The sequence below is a fragment of the Benincasa hispida genome, chromosome 3, assembly GCF_027475165.1.
Source record: "Benincasa hispida cultivar pf3 chromosome 3, pf3_genome.v1.1, whole genome shotgun sequence".
NCBI lineage: Eukaryota > Viridiplantae > Streptophyta > Magnoliopsida > Cucurbitales > Cucurbitaceae > Benincasa > Benincasa hispida.
This window is the reverse complement of record NC_143480.1, coordinates 67,098,633-67,118,890: the sequence shown is the minus strand read 5'-3', so window position 1 is coordinate 67,118,890 and position 20,258 is coordinate 67,098,633. Positions and strand designations below refer to the sequence as shown.

Here is a 20,258-nt window from a genome sequence, read left to right as displayed (position 1 = left end):
TATTAATTATGTGAATTAAATTCATATAATTAAATTTAATATAAATGGGATTCGACAATAATTCTCCAAATCACTCCTATCTACCTACACTCACTTGCACACAAAAAAACACAAACAAAAAAATTCCACAAAAATCATCTAAACTGCACCTCTTATATCACTTCCTCCAAAAATTCAACACTATCAACAAAAATAGAGCAACCACAACCTAGTTCTAGTAAATCTCAAGCAAAAATATGAAAAAGATCAGAGAAACAAGAGATTATACCATTAGGTTGAAAGAAAACTCCAAAATTGTTGAAAACTCCAAGTTTTTGGTCAATTTGAACAAAACCCACAAAACTTTGGGATGGGGAGTCAAGAAAATGGGTTGGGTGTTTGATTTATGGAATAAATTTGTGTTTTTAGGTGATTTGGTGGTGAAAGTTGGGGAGAGGAAGGGGAGAAAATGAGAGAAGACCGAGTGAAGTGGGGCAAAATCTACCTTAAATCGCAACTGCAAATCTATTCTAAACAGATATGCTTTGTAGCGAGAGCGTCGCGGCGCTCTAGCCGTTATTTTAAAATAATTTCTTTACTATTATTATTATTATTTATTTTAACTTTTTTTTAAATTTTTAATTAAGACTAAATCTGATTAAATTAAATTAAAGTAAAACTAATATAATCTAAACTAAATTAATCTTAATTAATTAACCCAAATTAAATTAACTTACTCCTAGTTCTAAAAAGTAATTAAAATCTTTGATATCTAAATCTTTCCAAAAATGAAAATTTTTTAACATCGGTTGCTCGATGTGACCTATCCCCTATCAAGGTACAAAGAAGTTCTCGTACTTCTTTGGTCCTTTCTTGGATGAGTCAATATAGCTCGGTAAGGCTATAAGGCTTTTTATATTTTGAAGAGAGCTAGATAGGTTGAATTTGGTATTTTTCATATTAGGCAAAAAAAAGTAAGAAGAAAGAATTAAAAGACTCAAATGGCTTGATTGAGCAAAAAAAAAAAAAAAAAGGACTCGACAAACGACCCTTAAGAACATGAAGAAGAAAACTCAAAGATATATGAAATACTAGATGATGGGACAAGGCGAGGTCTTTCTACCTTTAACTCTATCACCTGGAATCGTCGAGTTTAGGTGCATGTTCTTCCTCAGCCTCGATGACTAGGGTTTACCATTGCATAGGATCTACATCATTGTCCTCGTTATCGGAGTAAATTACCTCAAAATTGGATGCCTCGATAGCCTCAAATATATGGTGCTGTAGTTGGTACACCTCCAACCTCCTAATTGAGTCAGCAATTTGAGCAAGCAAGTCATTCAAACGCTGTAACTCAGCTCAAACCTCCATTTTGAATTGAAAGCTCTCCTGCTAGATATGAAGAAAATTCTACTATATAGAGAATTTATGGTTAAGTAATTATCTAATTATACCTTCTAAATACATACCTTGGTCGACCTCATGAGAAAACTCTGACATCTCGGGAATGGAAGGATGGTAGTAGTACTGTGATTGCGTATATGAATTACCATAGTCAAAGGAGTGAGAGGTCCATCCAAGATGGGTGTAAAGCTCAAGCTCCCAATGACTAGGGTGACTCTTTAAGGCAAAGCTCGTCAGCATCGAGCTACCTTGCAACTGTCTTTCCACCAACAACCGAACAGATGAGACAAGATCACCTAACATACTTTTGAGCTCAGAAATTTGCTTGGCCTCTTTTTTTCTCTCTTCGGCAAATTGCCTTGCTTGCAATGCATAATACATATTGTGTATTCCATTAGCCATAACAAAATTGACACAAGAAAAGAAAACGAATCAAAAGCAAGAGAATGCTCTAACAAAAAACTTAACAAGACAAAACTTAAATGGTACATTCTGTAGCAATAGTGCCATTTTGATCATAGCCTTTGGTGTCGCTCCCAAAGGTCTAAGAATCAAACAAAATTCATAAATTATCGAATCTACTCTTATTACTACAAACACATAGTAATTGTGGTAAGTCTAGGTCGATCGGTAGAGAAGTGCATTATTTTTTTTCGTTAAATTAATTTAATAGTTATAGCGATAAATGTGGAGAGTTTGGTGTGGTTGAGATTAAGCATGCAAGAAAAGTATAAATAAAGTGGATAAATGTAATTAAGGATCGGAGATTCTAGCCTTGGGATTAAATTGAGTTCCTATGCAATTATGATTCTGCCTGGATCCTAGATTCGGGTGCTACCAACCATGTTAGTTCCTCTTACCAAGGATTCAGTTCCTGGAAAACGTTACCACAGGAAGAGATGAGTCTACGAGTCGGTACTGGTGAGGTTGTTTCAATTGTTATTGTAGGCAGGCTAAAGTTACTTTTGGACAAGAAATGTTATTTGTTACTAGATAATGTTTTCATAGTTTCTCATATTAAAAGGAACTTAATCTCAGTTTCTTGTCTCATTGAACAAGGGTATACCGTCTCCTTTTCTAAGAATAAAGTGTTTATTTTCAAGAATGGAATGGAGATTGGTTTTGGTTCAATGGAAAGTAACTTATATGTACTAAGGCCATTAGTTATAAAAGCCTTGTTTAATATTGAAATGTTTAGTATGACGACAAAAACTAAAAGACCAAAGGTTTCTCCTAAGGAAAATGCCCATCTTTGGCATCTAAGGTTAGGTCACATCAACCTCAATATGATTGAGCAATTGGTAAAAAGTGGACTTCTAAAGAGTTTAGAAGAAAAATCCTTACCGATGTATGAATCATGCCTCGAAGGTAAGATGACCAAACGACCTTTTACTAGAAAAGGTTACAGAACCAAGGAAGCCTTGGAGCTTGTAAATTCAGACCTCTGTGGTCCGATGAGTGTTAGAGCTCGAGGTGGGTATGAATATTTCATCTCTTTCCTAGATGATTATTCAAGGTACGGGTATCTCTACCTAATGCAACTAAGTCTGAATCCCTTGACGAGTTTAAGGAGTATAAGGTTGAAGTTGAAAACCTGTTAGGTAAGAAGATAAAAACACTATGATCTGATCATGGTGGAGAGTATATGGACCTCCAATTCCAGAACTATATGATATAACATGGGATTGCATCCCAACTCTCGGCCCCAGGTACACCTCAACAGAATGGTGAACAACGTTCCCTTGAAAAGTGTTTCTGAAGCACCTTTTGAGTTGTGGAGAGATCGTAAAGGTAGTTTACGCCACTTCAGGATTTGGGGGTGTTCGACACATGTGATTGTGACTAACCCGAAGAAGTTGGAACTGCGTTCGAAAGTTTATCTCTTTGTAGGCTACTCCAAGGAAATGAGAGGTAGATACTTCTATGATCTGAGTGAGAACAAAGTGTTTGTTTCAATAAATGCTATTTTCTTGGAAAAAGACTACATGAGGGATCATAAGCCATGAAGTAAGCTCGTTTTACGTGAGATTTCTAGTGAGACTGAGACTACTAAGGGTTCAAAAAGGGTTGTTGAACAGGCCGACAGATAACCAAGAGTTGTTGAGGTCGGATCATCTAGTCAAACCAGTTCAAGAGTTGAGATTGTCTCGACATAGTAGGAGGGTTATGAACCCATCAGATCACTACATGGGTTTGACTGAAGCCCAAAACGTCATTTCTAATGATGGGGTCGAGGATCCATTGTCTTTTAAGAAAGCAATGGAGGATGTTGACAAAGATGAATGGATTAAAGCGATGAACTAGAAGATGGAGTCTATGTACTTCAATAACGTCTGAGAGATTGTGGATCCGCCTGATGGGGTAAGAGCTATTGAGTGTAAGTGGATCTATAAGTGAAAGAGAGGTGTAGATGGAAAGGTGTAAACCTTTAAGGCTAGACTTGTGGCAAAGGGTTATATCCAGATGTAGGGAGTTGACTATGAGGAAACTTTCTCACTTGTTGTCATGTTCCAGTCTATCAAGATACTTCTATCCATAGCCACATTTTATGATTATGAGATATGGCAAATGGACGTCAAGACTGCCTCTCTTAATGGTAATCTTGAGAAGACCATCTATATGACTCAATCAGAAGGGTTCGTAGTTCCAGATCAAGAGCAAAAGTTTGCAAGCTTAATAGGTCCATTTATGGGTTGAAACAAGTGTCTCGATCATGGAACATTAGATTTGACACTGCGGTCAAGTCGTTTGGCTTTGATCAGAACATTGATGAGTCTTGTGTCTACAAGAAAATCATCAACATCTCGGTAACTTTCTTGGTATTGTATGTGAATGATATCCTACTCATTGAGAATGATGTAGAGTATCTGACTGACATTAAGAAAAGACTAGCTGCTCAATTCCAAATAAAAGATTTGGGTGAGGCACAGTATGTTCTAGGGATCCAGATCATTCAGGATCGTAAGAACAATAGGCTAGCCTTGTCTCAGGCATGATACATCGATCAAATGTTGATCTGGTACATGATGCATGATTCCAAGAGGGGTTTGTTACCCTTCAGGAATGGAATCGTTTTGTCTAAGGATCAATGTTCTAAGACACCTCAAGAGGTTGAGGAGATGAGACGGATTCCCTATGCTTCAGCTGTAGGAAGTTTAATGTATGCAATATTGTGTACTATACCCCACATTTGCTATGTAGTAAGGAATGTCAGTCGGTATCAGTCCAATCCAGGATTTGTTCACTGGACGACGATCAAGACGATTCTCAAGTATCTTTGGAGAACGAGGGACTACATGCTCGTGTATGGGGAGAAAGGATCTGATTCTTACAAAATACATAGACTCTGACTTTCAGACTGATAGAGATTCTCGCAAATCGACATTGGGGTCAATTTTCACTCTGAATGGAGGGGCTTAGTGTGGCGAAGCATCAAGCAAGGATGCATTGCAGACTCCACTATGGAAGCCGAATACGTAGCCACTTATGAAGCAGCTAAGAAGGCTATTTGGCTGAGGAAATTCCTTGCAGATTTGGAAGTTGTTCCAAATATAGATTTGTCTATCACTCTTTATTGTGATAACAGTGAGGCTGTGGTAAATTCGAAGGAGCCTCAGAGTCATCATCGAGGAAAGCATATAGAGCGGAAATACCACTTGATCAGGGAGATTGTGCATCATGGTGATGTGATAGTCATAAAGATCGCATCAGAGCACAACGTTGCTGATCCCTTTACAAAGGCTCTCATGGCTAAAGTGTTCGAGGGTCACCTGAGAGTCTGGATCTGCGGGACATGTGACATCTTGTCTAAGGCAAGTGGGAGAAGATACTGAGGTATGCCTTAGTTTATTATATATTGTACATGTTTTTATATTGTATTGTACATTAGTCTACCAAGGCATTAGGACAAGTTGGATATTGTTGGGATTGGGGTCTTAATTCTCCAGAGTATCATAGTTTGTAATATACACATTGTTATGAATAAAATAAGAGTTATTTCATTCTGCATTTACTCATATTCAATAAACAAAGCTCCATGGTTATCGTATGTAAACTTAAGTATGTATATGAGATATACAAGTGGATCATGCCTTAAGTGATAACCTAAATAGGTATGTAGTATAAGGATTAAGGTGAGATACCTGATCCTTGTAACACTACGGATACGACCCGCTTTGTAGAGGTTTGCAAGTGTTGTAAACTACTACGGATGGTAGATCCCAACCATTCATGTGGAGACATGCAAGTGGGGGTGTCCTATATAGAGAGTTTGTATAAGATAAGACCATGAGATGATTCTTCTCTGTATAAAACGTTGTTGATACTGGAGATTTACATCTCACCTAAACGACCATATGTGACATGACCTTAATCCTGAGTGTTTTCGGAACTCCTGCCTTTGAGGGCAGTCATTTGATTAGTATGAGTGAGAGTGGCCAGATTGCCAACTCAACATACCTACCTTTTTGGGGACTTGTCTGATTTGGGAGCTAGGAACTCAGTTACACAAGATGAAATTCACTCCTTCCCTGAAGCAGGGGTAAGTAGAGAGATTACTCCCTTAGGGGTTGATTTCAGGGCTTGAACATATGGCCACAGCTTCTCTTTGGAAGAGAGGACTTAGTCATAGTAGGATTATGACTTATGTTCATTAGAGGGATTAGTGGTACTTAGGGTTATCACATTGTTGATTGGTTAAAATGGACACATAATATATCTATAGTAAGAAGAGTTCAACTGTCGGTCTTTAGTGGAATGTCTGGCAGTTAATGGATGGTGGATCCCTTGACTAAAGAGTTTAGTCAATTATTCACGTACCGTTGGAGCTTCGAGTTATAGGTCCATAAGGTCCCCTTGGTAGCTCACTGGATTCAAGTTGAGGATCAGTTCTTGGTGTTGATTTGAAATGTTCAAATTGACAAGAGGTAATTCGATTATATATGATATGATTGATATGATATATGAGATACATCAAGTGGAGGATTAATATAAATGAGATTTACATTAAGTGCCATGAAATAAAAAAAGAGCTATGGTTTATATGTTTCATGAGATGAAATATTAAAACTACAGGTTATAAATATAGTATGGTAAGTTGGTTATCAGATATATTTATAAAATATTAATTATTTGATAATTATCTCTTTTTCTCTAATAACCAATTGAGTGGGAGGTTATTGATAGTTTCATGATAACCGTGAGATAAAAGGAAAAATGTTTTCCTAAATTTAAAGGTTGAATTGGGATTTCCATTCTCAAAAAGTTCTCACGGAAAGGTTGTCAAGTAAATAAGATTTACTAAACAACAGTTTGGAGAGACTAGACGATCGTGGAATGTTTCTATATGATAGACACTCAGCTGGCCGATTAGCTAAACGATCGCATAACTTCTGTTAAACGATTGGGCATCGTCCTATACAATAGGCTTTGACATCTCTCACTTGTTCAATCGTTTACACGATTGTTCTCCTCCAGTCTCATCCTCTAACCAAGTCCACACAGAGCCCACACTTTAGATTCTCATATCGAGAATACCAAGTCAACCTTTTTGGTGGTGTCATACTCAACTTGACACTGTCGAGGTACTGTGGAGGTCGTTCGTTGCGTTTGCTGTATTCGTGATCTGGGTGATCCTTGTGTTCAAGATCGCTGTGGATCCTGAAGTGTTGCAGTCATAGAGTTCGAACGTTCTTGTGTTGCCGTGTTGCTGTGAACGAGCGTTCGTGATCAAGGATCTTGAAGATGAGTCTTCAAAGATATGTATATTCTTTCCTTTGATCGTAGAGTAAAACATGCTGTAATTTTGATTTTGTGCATAGCCTATTGTTTCCGTTTGTGTACTTTAATTGTGAATGTTCATATACGATTGAAATTTGAAACGATCATTCCGTTGCTCATGGAAATCCTCAGTTCGAATGTCCTTCAATTGGGTCTTCACGGCCAAGGAGCCCGCCTCTGACTCCGAGGTCGGGGCCAAGGCCAATGAATCCCTTGAGAATGGCCAATCCGAATCGACCCACTATTCTGGAACATTCCTAGCGGCCCAACTCCAGCCTTGAGTGTTAGGTTTCCAAATAAGTAAAGTTCATATTACTAAATTTGGCAAAACAAACATAGTTTAACTAATATACAGATATGTTAGTGGCTAAGAAATATGTGGTTCGAATTTCCTATCTCTGTGCCAATATAATAATAATAATAATAATAATAATAATAATAATAATAATAATAATAAATAAAATAAATAAATAAAGTTATCATTTTCACCTCTTATCACCTAACCAACAACAATGGTATCCTAATTAACCTTTTCCATCAACCTCTTGCAATTGCAATAAAATTCCTCATTCCGATTTTATAATATTATAATATTTTAGGATAATTAATAATATTAATAATATAATTTATTGTCACCGAGACCAAACTTTTCTGGCGCCTCCCACTTTCTTCGTCTCCTCTATACCCTTATCTCTCTCCCTTTGCTCTGTAAATTCTCTCATGGCGACCCTTCTCAGAACTCCATTTTTTCAGGCAACTCCTCCGGCGACTGTTTCCGCCATTTCTTCATCCAAATCCACCCTAAAGCCCTCCTCTCTATCCCTCACAACCTCTCACTCTATCATTTGTTGCATCAATTCCTCCAAGTTTTCACCTCGTCCTCGTTCTCTCCGTTTCCCCAAGCTCCTCCCTTTTGCTTCCTCCGGTGAAACCGAAATTAGTGAGCTTGAAGAGGAAGTTCGCGAATCTGAGGCTGAGGTACTCTCAATTCTACTGTTTGCTTTGTGTTGCTGTTTCTTTACCCTACATTTGTGCTTTAGACTCTTTGATTGGTTAGGTTAGATAGTGTTGGAGGATATTGTTTTATGCTGAGCAGTTGGTAGGATTTTGTTATTGTTCTCTAATATTATCAATTGTTGTGGAGATAGGTTGCCTCTTGCTTTGCTGTTTGGAAACAGTTTAGTAAGTGGGCGTGTGGCATCCTGGCATTTTCTTTAATTCATTGGTGCATTTCTTTTTCTGGGTTCTAATAATTCAACTGAATGACGTCTACTAAGACATTTAATGACAGAAATTTTAAGGGTTTTAGGCCGTTTGGATTGACTTAAGAAAAAAATATTATTAAAAAAATTCACTTTTATTTAAACAATTTTGATAAGAACTAATTAAAATACACTTTAAAAGTTATTTTGAGTGATTGTCAAACACTTCAATTTCTTCTGAAAGGACTTATTTTTTAAACTAAACACTTGAAAATGTATTTCAAACACACTCTTAGACTATTTTCAAATCTTACGTTGGAATATCCACTTAATATTTCAAATTTTTGTGGTTACTATACAAATGGAGTATGGAAGCAATTTTGATAGTTCTGGCCTTCTGGGTTGATGATTCGAGTTTGGTTTATTCATTCTTGTTGACGCCCTTGCCCTATTGCTCCTAGTAAGTTTATGTGAAAAGCAAAATACCATGCTCTTCTCGAAGTCTCATCCTCAATAATTACTGATTCCTCTATGTATCCTACCCAGCTTTGTGGATACTACAATTATATAATCAAATGATAGGGCCATAAGCTCCATTCAGTTGAAGACTAAATTTTAGATGTTGAAACGAAACATGGTCCATAAAGCACAAACAATGGTCTTTTAGACCTACAACTCTACACTTATAGTTACTGATTTGATTTTTTAAAATTGGAAGGTTTTGGGTATTGGATGTTTAGAGTGTAATAACATCTGACTATGAAAAATAAATTCTCTTAGCATGGATTTAGATCGTTTTAATTAAGTTTGTATAGAAATTGTGCCCTTGCATTTTCTTGGTGCTCATATATTAATGTAACAGGACTCTTCTGTTAGTTATACCGGTGTGGAAGATGCTACAAGTGATAATGACTTAAGTGATGACTCAGAAGTTAATGCTGAGGATTCCGCTCAGTCAGTCATTATAGCAGCACTTCAATCCTATAAGCAGGCTTTAGCTGATAACAATGGAGCTCAAATAGTTGAAATAGAGTCTTTTCTGAAGTCAATTGAAGAGGAAAAACTTGCAGTTGAAACGAAGTTGAAATCCTTAACCGAAGAACTTTCTGTAGAGAAGGATCGAGTTTTGAGGATCAGTGCCGACTTTGACAATTTTCGGAAGAGAACAGAGAGAGAACGTCTTTCATTGGTAAAAAATGCTCAAGGGGAAGTAGTAGAGACTTTATTAGGTGTCCTGGATAATTTTGAGAGAGCTAGGGCACAGATTAAGGTGGAGACAGAGGGAGAAGAGAAGATCAATCAGAGTTACCAGAGCATCTATAAGCAGTTCACTGAGATTTTGGGCTCCTTGGGTGTAGTTCCTGTTGAGACAATTGGGAAACCATTTGACCCACTGGTGAGTTTTTGCTTCTTGTCAACTTATTAAATTTGCATCTCAGTGCACCTCATTTTCCCTTCATTCATCAAAGTTAAGTCACTATTAATCAGTCAGTAGAGCTAATAAGTGAACTTGTAATACATACTTGCGTGAACGTTTTGTTTCTTTTAGTTTAAAAATGATCATCCTTTTTCTTTGACACTTTCCATATTGGTAACTTCTTAAAACTTAATAATTGATGCACCTGTTTTCGTATCAAATTGTTTCAATTGTCTGTTCTTAATGTGTCTGCATATGGTGGATTTATTCCATCAACTTGATGAGTAAAATGGCGATATATATTTTATACCATTTATTTCTGTAAGAGACTGGAGATCTGACTCTAGATACTAGTGGAACTGTAGGACCTTCTTTCAACCCTTGCAATCATTACTGGATGAACTCTTACTGAAATATGATCTTTGAATCTCAAATATGAATATGGTTTAAAACCAAGCCATGAAGATTCCTTTATTTGTGTAGATTTTGACCATAGGAAAACTAAGAATTGTGATATTTTGCTAATGAGAAGACCGAATCATTTCGGTTGCCCATACTTTTGTTTTGCATTTATTATGATGAGAGTGTAAATCATATTTTCCTTGATAGTATTTTTTTTGCACAAAGATATGTGATGTAAATTATTGGTGGAGTTCCCTGGATCCATCCATAAGAAGTGATGCATCTTATAATGGGTTATTTTTCATGGAAAAGGATCAAAGAAGAGAAAGTTACTTTGGAAGTGTGCTATCTTGGATCCGTTATCGGTTTTATGGTTGGAGCTCAATAAAAGAATTATTGAAGATAAATTTGAAGATCTAGACCAGGTTCAGAGTGAATCTGATAATGTACATTGTTGGAGCAAAAAGGTAGAAGACTTTACTAGTTCTACCACTCACTCACTCAAGCTATTTCGTTCAATAGGTGATTATGGGCAATTTTATCTTTCAAGGAGGAATTTTCCTCCTGCAATATTGTAACTTGTTCAAATTGTTATTATCAATGACAAGGCTATTAGTTCTGTCTGATATTGTGACTCATCTCTTGTATCCCATTGAATTCTGAGGTGATGTGTTTGTGTTTTTCTTTTTTGAATTCTATTTAATCTGCATTCTAAACTAGCATGGCATGATCAAACATGGAACTAATCAGGGATTTGCTGTTTAATCTCTCCCTCTTTTTGGGGACCAAGTCTGGTAAGTTGAAACTTCTTTAATCAATTTCTTCCTACAGCTTCATGAAGCAATTATGAGGGAGGACTCCGTAGAGTTCGAGGAAGGTATCATACTGGACGAGTTCCGTAAAGGATTCTTGCTTGGTGAGAGACTCTTGCGTCCATCAATGGTGAAAGTATCAGCAGGTCCCGGGCCTGAAAAGTCAGATGAAGCAGTACCAGCAGAAGAACTTGATTCAAGTGAAGAGTCTGCGAGCTCCGAACCGGAGTCTTCTTAGAACTCCGAATCTTGTCGAACACAATCCAATTTTGAATATAGTTTGAATCTTCTGTGCCTGACAAGAGACTGGAGATGGACTTCATAGTTGTTATTATTGGCAATCAGGCTTTTGCAAGCAGAGAATTTTGATATTTGTTTTCAGGGAATGGGTTTTTATGATGAAAAATTGTTGTTTCCATGAAGATAATCTTAGTGAAATGATGTATTTGATTTAGACAAATAATTCTCTTTCTGAAAACTCTGTTGATCTAACATGTTGAGAGAGAATTTACCAAAGTCCATTGTAAACCTTGTAGAATTGGCTGAATGTGCCTTGATTTCTGAGGTAAGGACCAATGTTTATTTGAAGGAAATTGAAATCATTTTCTCATTCTTATTTCTGTTCATTATTAACTTCAATCAAAGAATTGTTTGGGGAATTGGTTCTAACTTAGGTTAACTATGTTTCTTTAAGGAGTTTGACAAGTATTATACTTATTTTGGATTCCTCAAATTCATTATTTTATTATATTTTTGCTACTATTCTAGGGTTTGATTTCACAACATTTTGCCTAGCTAAGCAAGTTAATTGTTGCTTCTACATGTTGAACTTAAAAAGAAAAAAAAAATCACAACAATTTAAATTTAACTACTATACACTGTTTATAAGATTGAGACATTCAGAAAATATGGTAGAGAATTTGGATTTTGTTTTATGTTTTATGTTTGAGACATAAACATCAAACTTGCCTAGCTAAACCAGTTTGAGACATTTTGTTTTATGGTAGTTTAAGACATTTGGTAAAGAATTCGGATTTTGTTTTATGTTTTCAGATTCACAATATGTGTTTGGTAAACAATTTGGATTTTTCTTTTGAAAACTACTTTTTGGATTTTAGAATCCAAATAGTGCAAATTTTGAAAAACAACATTTTTATGTTTTTATTATATTCTGATTTTGAATTTTGAATTTTAAATTTTAAAATGCAAAATTATATTAAACAAAGATAAAACATTTAGAAATACAATATATGATGCTATAAACTCAATTCATTCTAATCATATAATATTATAAAATAATAATTATATAATTTTTAACATAAATAATATTCATAAATAAATTAATAATAGTTTATTATCAACTAAATATTAGTGCCTAACAACAATAGTTTTATGATCTATAAATATATAATATCAAACACATTTCAAATAATTGTTTAAATTAGGGCCCAATTTCTGAATTAGCTACCAAACATATATCTGAAAATGTGAAAGACAACTTTGTTTTTATTAAATTCCTTGTTTTCAAATTTTCTACCAAAGAGACCCTTATAGTGTACTCTAATGAGGATTAAAATGAGATTTCAAATTTTTAATATATCGATAAGAATCCGATATCATTAGATATTTTTTTAAAATAAAAATATATTATAGCAATTGAAATTAATAATTACATTATTTTTACTTCATAACAAATCTATGTTTTTGGTATTTATTTTCATATTAACATTAATAGATGATATATATATACATAGGAGCAAATTCATCATAGGCTGAGGGTCTGGCTTCAATGAATATTTATATTAGTACAAAACAAAGCATTTTTTAACTATCAAAATGCCTATTTGGCACAATGGTAGGGTGCATCAGTCCTCCGTTTAAAAGGCTCAGGCGTAGTAAATTAGAAAAAATAACATTTATATTAAAAAATATTGAACAAATATTTATTTTTTAGGATGAAACTACAAGGTTAGTTTTTAAATTTTAACTCAAAACTAAAACCTTAAATTTCATTAGACATAAAATTTCATATCTAATGGTGGATATATATATATAGTGAAAGAAAGTGAAAGAATGGTGAATATTTGAAACACAAAAATTTGATTTAATTGTGTACATTAAATTCATTGTTTAGAAACTTTCAAATTGAATTGCAACTTCAAATTAAAATGATATTTCATGCACAAATTTAATATGTATGAAAGTTAAAGTTGTGGTTTTTTAATTTGAATGGTTATGTTTGGTTCTATCAAGTAACAACTTAATTGAGTTAAATTTGACAAATATTTCATTTTTTATATTTATTTGATTTTATTTTGTAATTCAGAGAGTTACCAAGTTGTAAACCTATAAATAGCAATTTGGTTCTTCATTTGTAGCATCCTATTCCAAAGTGAAGAGTTCTCTTATTTCTTTCTCTTTTTCTTTTGTTTTTGAGTTGAAATGAGAGCAAGTATCCAAAAGTTCTGCTAGATCCGAGTAGTTCAAGGTTGCAGTTCTATTGGAGTTAGTCGTTGTATCCTACTGAGACAATCGTTGTAGTCTGCTTACAGCTCGTGCAGAGCGAATAATTATCTTCAGGACAACGTTTATCAGAAGCGTGTTTCAACTATGTTTTGAGTCTCCAAAGATTTTGAGTTTATATGTAATCAGTTTGCTAGTGTATTCAGTTCTATATGTACCGTTTTCCACCAATAATCTGAAGACAATGATTATATTTGAACTGATGGCTACAAATTCCTCCATCAATGTCGCTACTTCTACCACCATTGGAGCGCCCATTACCAAACCTCATGCTAAAAAACCAGAGAAGTTCAGGGGAGACAATTTCAAGATATGACAATAGAAGATGATATTCTATCTCACCACACTGAATCTTGCTCATATTTTGAAGGAACATTTGCCCAATTACCCCACCAAAAGCTATAACTCCTAAAACAGAAGTTGCAAAGCAAGCATGGATGCATTCGGACTTCCTATACCGTAATTATATACTTAGTGGTCTTGTGGATACTTTATATAATGTCTATAGCAATGCCTATAATACATCAAAACTATTGTGGGAGGCATTAGACAAGAAGTATAAGCTAGAAGATATTGGTACTAAGAAATTCCTTGTGGGAAAATTCTTAGATTATAAGAGGATCAAATTGGTAGTCAATCAGATGGAAGAATTGAAAATTATCATCCATGCTTGTAAAGTGAAGGATTGGACATCAGTGAGCCCTTCCAAGTTGCTGTTGTGATTGAGAAGTTACCTCATCCCTAGAAGAACTTCAAATGCTATCTCAAACACAAACGAAAGTAGTTATCCATGGAGAACCTCAAAGTAAAACTCCATATAGAAGAGGATAATAGAAAATGAGATAAAACTCCGTTAGAAGTTAAAGTCAAGACTTAAATTACTAAAGCTTCAAAACATAAACCCAAGAAGTAGAATTTCAAGAAGAAAAATGTGAATCATGGGTCAAGGAATGATGCTAGCAAGCATATTCGAGGCAATTGTTGGGTTTGTGGTAAGAATGGCCATACTGTTGCAATGTGCAAGCACAAGAAGGGACAAATCAAGCCAATGTCATGGAAAATGACGATTTGGTTGCCGTCATTTTTGAAGTAAATATGACTTCAGACATCAAAGGTTGGTGGATTGATATTGGTGCTACTAGGCACATTTATAAGGACAAGTCATTGTTTTACCATGAATCTTCGGTAATAGTTCACGAGCCCTAAAAACAATCTTAGCTCACTCACCTTGGTAGGTGCTTGCACTCCTCGATGCACAATCGCTTGAGTCTAGTTCTTGAGCGAAGAAATCGCTTTCAATGAAAATTTCTCTTTAGCAATCAGCCATCAACCCTCTTCAAGCACCCACATTCCGATTCCCAATCATGGCTGAGCCTCCTCCACGGATGCAAAGAAATCCTGCATCTTATTTCATGAATGGGAACTCCGAGAGGCCTCAAAAGCGATTTTCTTTATCTGTCAGTCGCATCGGGTCTGCCGCTCAGTTGAAAGCTATGAAACAAGTCTGCGGTAGTTCAAAACTGGAATTGGCATAATATCGCGAAGTGGCCGCCTTTGCTCATTACATATGAAAAGCTAGATGGCAGCAATAAACTGTACATGGGAAAAGCTTCAACTACCTCAGTGGAAGGCAAGGGAAAGGTCCTATTGAAATGGCCTTATGAAAAGATATTTTGTATGAGATGATGCCCTAAAATCTCGTTGGGTCCTGTAGTTTGTAAACATAGTTTTGAACAACACTTGTGATGTAATAATATATGATATTTTCTTCACTTTTGTCTATGTAACATTGGATGTTTTAATTGCTTTACCACAAACCAATAAACTAAGATCCCAGGTTGTCATTTGTAACTTAAGCATGTATATGGAGACATACAGATGGATCATGTCTTAAGTGATAACAAAAATGGTCTGTAGTATATTGATATAGAAGGGGAACCTTATCCTGATAATGCTACGGATACGGCCTGCTTTTTAGAATAGTTACAAGTGTTGTGACTTACTATAGATGGTTTGGTCACGATCATTCATGTGGAGACATGCGAGCGGGGGCGTCCTATACAAAGGAGTTTGTATAAGACCAGGCCACGAAGTGTTATAATCTTATTATATAACGCCGTTCATGACAGATACTTCATTTCACTAGGATGACCATAGATAACATGACCTCAATCCTGAGTGAGTTGGGAACTCCTACCTTTGAGGGCGGTCCTTTGATTTGCATGGGTATGAGTGGCCAGATCGCCGACTCAAACCTACCACTTTGGGGATTTGTCTGATTTGGGAGTTGGGAACTTAGCTACACAAGATGGAATTCACTCCTTTCCCGAAGCAAGGGTAAGTAGATAGATTGCTCCCTTAAAGGCTGATTCCAGGGCTTGAACGATGTGGCGCCACACGCCTTCTCATGGCCCGAGAGATGTCCACACATAGTAGGAATATGTTGTATTGTTCATTAGAGGGATCAGTGGTACGTAAGGAGTTGGATATAACTACAGGGAAAAACGGTAAAGTGACCCAACTGTACTTACGAGCATCTGTGAAGGGTTATCATACTGTTGATTGGTTATATCCGATGGACACAAAAATATAACTTTGGTGAGAAGAGTGCAGCTGTCAGTCTTTAGTAGAATGCCTGGCAGTTAACATATGGTGGATCTCGTGCCTAAAGAGTTTAGTCAGCTATTCACGTACCGTTGGAGTTTCGAGCCATAGGTCCGTAAGGTCTCTTGGTAGCTTAATGGATTCAAGTTGAGAATCAGTTTTTGGGTCAGTTTAAAGTGTTCAAATTGACAAGAGGGAGTTCGATTATATATGATATGATTGAACTGGTCAATTATATATGATATAGTTGACATGATATACGAGATACATTAATTGGAGAAAAATGATATAAATATGATTTATATCTAGTGGAGGAGAAAAGGACTATGGTTAATGTATTACATATAATGTGATATTAAACCATAGGTTATAAATATAATAAGATCATATTTATCTTTTTAATTTGACAATTATAGGATAATTGTTGCCCGACTTTTTCTCCGTAACCGAATGAGTTAGTGGGAGGTTGCATTCGGTTTTCGTAACTAAAGGATAAAATGAAAATTGTTTTCATTTTGCAAAAGATCAGAAATTCGCTCACCGAATTATGTATACTGTCTATCGCATAGCAAACTGAGAGCATACACGATAGCTCAAAGTTTTTAAACGATCGTATACACGTGCGCGGTTTACTAAACGATCACATAGATTTTACTAAACGATCATCTAGCTTTTTCCTATGCGATCGCGCGTTCGAGTGTTTACTAAATGATCATATAGACGATCACGCCCCTTTTACTAAATGGTTGTGTACCTCTACCTAAACGATCAAGTATCATCTATACGATAGACACCCGATATCTCCCACTTGCTTGGTTGTGGTAAACGATTGTCTCTTCCTCCTTCCCTTTACCAAATTTAACAGAGCCCACACCTCCTGGATTCTCACTCCAAGAATACTGAGGGTTCCAAGTGGTGGTGTCTTCCTTGTTGCCTTGTTCGTGAGGAGTCTATTCGTGGGTAGACGATAAAGATTTGGTAGACGATTGCTTGGACGATCTCAGTAAGAGCGAGAGGAGCAGTCCTTGGACGAGAACGAGATTTGAGGCGAAGAAGGGTTATTCAACTGGTATGTATTTCTTTCTCTTTGTTGTTTAAAGTTTCAAAGCATGCTTGTAATTTGTTGGTAAATGCATATTTAATCTGTTTGAGTGTGAATGCGGTAATTCTGTCGCAATGAGTTTGGAACGATCTTACTTTTGCTCAGAGGTACTCTTTGATAAGAGTTCCTTCATATTTATCCTTAATGACGTATGGCATGTGCCAGAGATTCGAAAGAATCTAATGACAGGAACCCTACTTAACAAAAATGGGTTCAAGCTTGTATTTGAATCAAATAAATTTATTTTGACAAAGGGGGGTATGTATGTCGGAAAAAATTATCTAAGTGTTGACATGTTTAAATTGAATTTACTGACACAAATGCCAAAGAATAATAATAATATCAACTCTTTTGCTTATATTGTTCATTTGTGTGATGTATGACATTCTAGATTAGGACATGTCAATTATCATTCTTTAAATAGAATGATAAGCTTAGGACTATTGCCGAATTTTAACATTGATAATAGACACAAATGTGAAGTTTGTGTTGAATAAAAAATTTACTGGAAAGTCATTTTCATCAGCAGAAAGAAGTAATAAGTTACTTGCTTTAATCCATAGCGATGTATATGACATGAAAAGTACTCCCGCACGAGGTGGTAAGAGATACTTTGTCACATTTATTGATGATATAATAAATATTGCTATGTATATTTATTACATAATAAAGATGAATCCTTTAATGTTTCTAAAAAATATAAGACATAAATTGAAAATCCACTTGAGAAGAAAGTAAAGGTGCTTAGATCAGATAGAGGTGGTGAATATGAATCATCACTTTATGAATTCTATAAAGTTAATGGTCTAATCCATCAAACTACTACACCTTATGCACCACAACAAAATAGTGTAGCTGAAAGAAAGAACCAGACTTTAAACAACATGGTTAATTGCATATTAAATAGTTTAGGTTTACCTCACAATTTGTGGGGGGAAGCTTTGCCAACAATAAATTTTATACTAAATAGAATTCCACATAAGAAGACTAATAAGTCACCTTATGAAGTGTAGAATGGAAAGTTACACTCATATAAAAATGCTAAAAGTACTAAGAGGTGGGCTTGGAAACGCCATCCTTTGAAGCAAGTGTAATAGCTCATTGGTCTAGCTCCATGACACCAAAACTTTAGATATCATTGAGAAATAGGAAGAAGTGTTAACATGAACAATGTATTTGCTAGTTATATCATCTGCAATCGCTTGAATTTCAAGACGCCCCGATCTGTCCTAAAGACAAAGAAATTCCATTTCTACGTCTAATTCTTGTTCACCTCATACAATTAGATGCATGTGGTTCCAAATTCATGCCGGATAAAAAGAATTTTGGTAATAGTATAAGTTCCTTTACCAAAAAAGACCAAACTTGAGCCTAAGACAATTGATTGTATCTTTATAGGCTATGTAATGTATAGTGTTACTTATAGATTCATAGTGATTACTCAGAAATATCTTATATCAATAATAATATCATAATGGAATCCATTGAAGCTGATTTTTTAGGATATTTTTCCTTTAAAGAAGGAAGGACACAAAATTATTGGTGCAAAAAAAAAAAAAAAAATGAGGCTAGCTGTTCAAAAGGTCAAGACGATCAGGATACCGAGTCTGAACCTAGAAGAAGCAAAAGAGCTAAGAAAAGTACTTCTTTTGGATATGATTTCATAACTTATATGATAGAAGGTGAGCTTCAAACTTTTCAAGAAACTGTATTATCTTCTGATGCACCTTAATGAAAGGAAGATCAATAATGAGCTAGAATCTATTTTACAGAACAATACATGGGTATTGGTTGATTTACCTCCTAGAAATAAACCAATTGGAAGTAAATGAATTTTTAAGAGGAAGCTAAAGGCTGACGATACTATTGATAAGTATAAAGCTCGGTTGGTAGCTAAAGGCTTTCACCCAAAAAGAAAGGCTAGATTTCTTCGATACCTATTCTCTACGATGAGGATTGCATCTATAAGGATGTTAATTGCAATAACAGCTTTACAAAAGTTGGAAATACACCAAGTGGATGTAAAAATTGCACTTTTAAATGGAGATTTAGATGAAGAAATTTATATGGAACAACCTAAAAGGTTTATTGTTAAAGGACTTGAAGACAAAGTTTGTAAACTTGTTAATGTTAGAGTTAGAAACATGCAAGCAGAAGCAATTAGGATCTTAAGCACTCAAATTTCATTAATTTAAGGATTAAGCATGCTAGTTCAAATTGTAAAAATAGAATTCTTTCAGCAAACCTTGATGTAACTCGAAATTGAATTTTTCCTTTAGTTGTATGATCACGAACACTCTGTGAACTACCACTAGAGTCTTCTATACTATTCTCTAACCTTAGAATGGATTGTGGGATCCAAATTTGTGATAAAATTTGAGGGAAAAAGAGATTGAGAGAGTTTTGGAGCTAAAGTTTTAGGTTATTCAAATTCAGTTTCAAAAGGCCAGATTTTCCAACCCATTCTCTGTAATTTCTTCCTCTTTTTCAAGAGGAAAACATGTAACACAAATTCACCAAAAGGTGACAGCAAATTCACCATGAAATTAGTGGGGTTTAAGGTGTTTAGGTAGCTCAAATGTGGGAAAATCCCAGTAACACTATTTTTTAATTTCCTAAATTAAAAAATTTAATTAACTAATTCTAGTTAATTTTAAAACTAATAAATTAATTCTAAATAAAATTAATTTTAAATGATTAGTTAAAATTTTTAGTTAATATTAATTTAATATCAAGTATTAAATCTTTTAAAATTAATTTTAAGTAATTAATTAAACAATTTAATTAATTATATTAATTTAATACCAAAAATTAAATTAATATTCAACATCAATCTTGATCATGAATCCCTATTCATGTATATAATATTTAAATCATATTTAAATATTTTCAACTCTCCAGATTGTTTATTCATAATTAAATAGTAATACATTAAGTATATTGAATACAATTAATGCTTACTCTTTAAGCCGAATTTGAACAATTCAAATTCTCTCATCACACTGTTCTAATGTTTATTCCGATATGAGCTAGTA

General features: G+C 35.0%; 1 protein-coding gene across 2 annotated transcripts; it reads left to right on the top strand.

The window, feature by feature from the left end:
- The first annotated feature begins 7,745 nt into the window (after nucleotides 1–7,745).
- EMB1241 (Co-chaperone GrpE family protein) lies at nucleotides 7,746–11,604 on the top strand. Of its 2 annotated transcripts, none has more exons than XM_039027615.2 (3): nucleotides 7,746–8,139; nucleotides 9,226–9,759; nucleotides 10,495–10,808. In XM_039027615.2, exons 1-3 carry the CDS (start codon nucleotides 7,882–7,884, stop codon nucleotides 10,600–10,602), a joined length of 900 nt encoding a protein of 299 aa, XP_038883543.1. In that variant the 5' UTR covers nucleotides 7,746–7,881; the 3' UTR covers nucleotides 10,603–10,808. The 2 variants fall into 2 exon arrangements, with proteins under 2 accessions (XP_038883543.1, XP_038883542.1); XM_039027614.2 differs by lacking the exon at nucleotides 10,495–10,808 and adding an exon at nucleotides 11,014–11,604 and having other exon boundaries at nucleotides 7,767–8,139.
- Nucleotides 11,605–20,258: the final 8,654 nt, after the last annotated feature.

Excerpts from the sequence above, each read along its gene's own strand:
- EMB1241 (XM_039027614.2), top strand. The coding sequence starts at position 7,882 with ATGGCGACCCTTCTCAGAACTCCATTTTTTCAGGCAACTCCTCCGGCG. Across the intron at positions 8,140-9,225 it reads TTCGCGAATCTGAGGCTGAG|GACTCTTCTGTTAGTTATAC; the intron begins GTACTCTCAATT and ends TTAATGTAACAG. Across the intron at positions 9,760-11,013 it reads GGAAACCATTTGACCCACTG|CTTCATGAAGCAATTATGAG; the intron begins GTGAGTTTTTGC and ends TTCTTCCTACAG.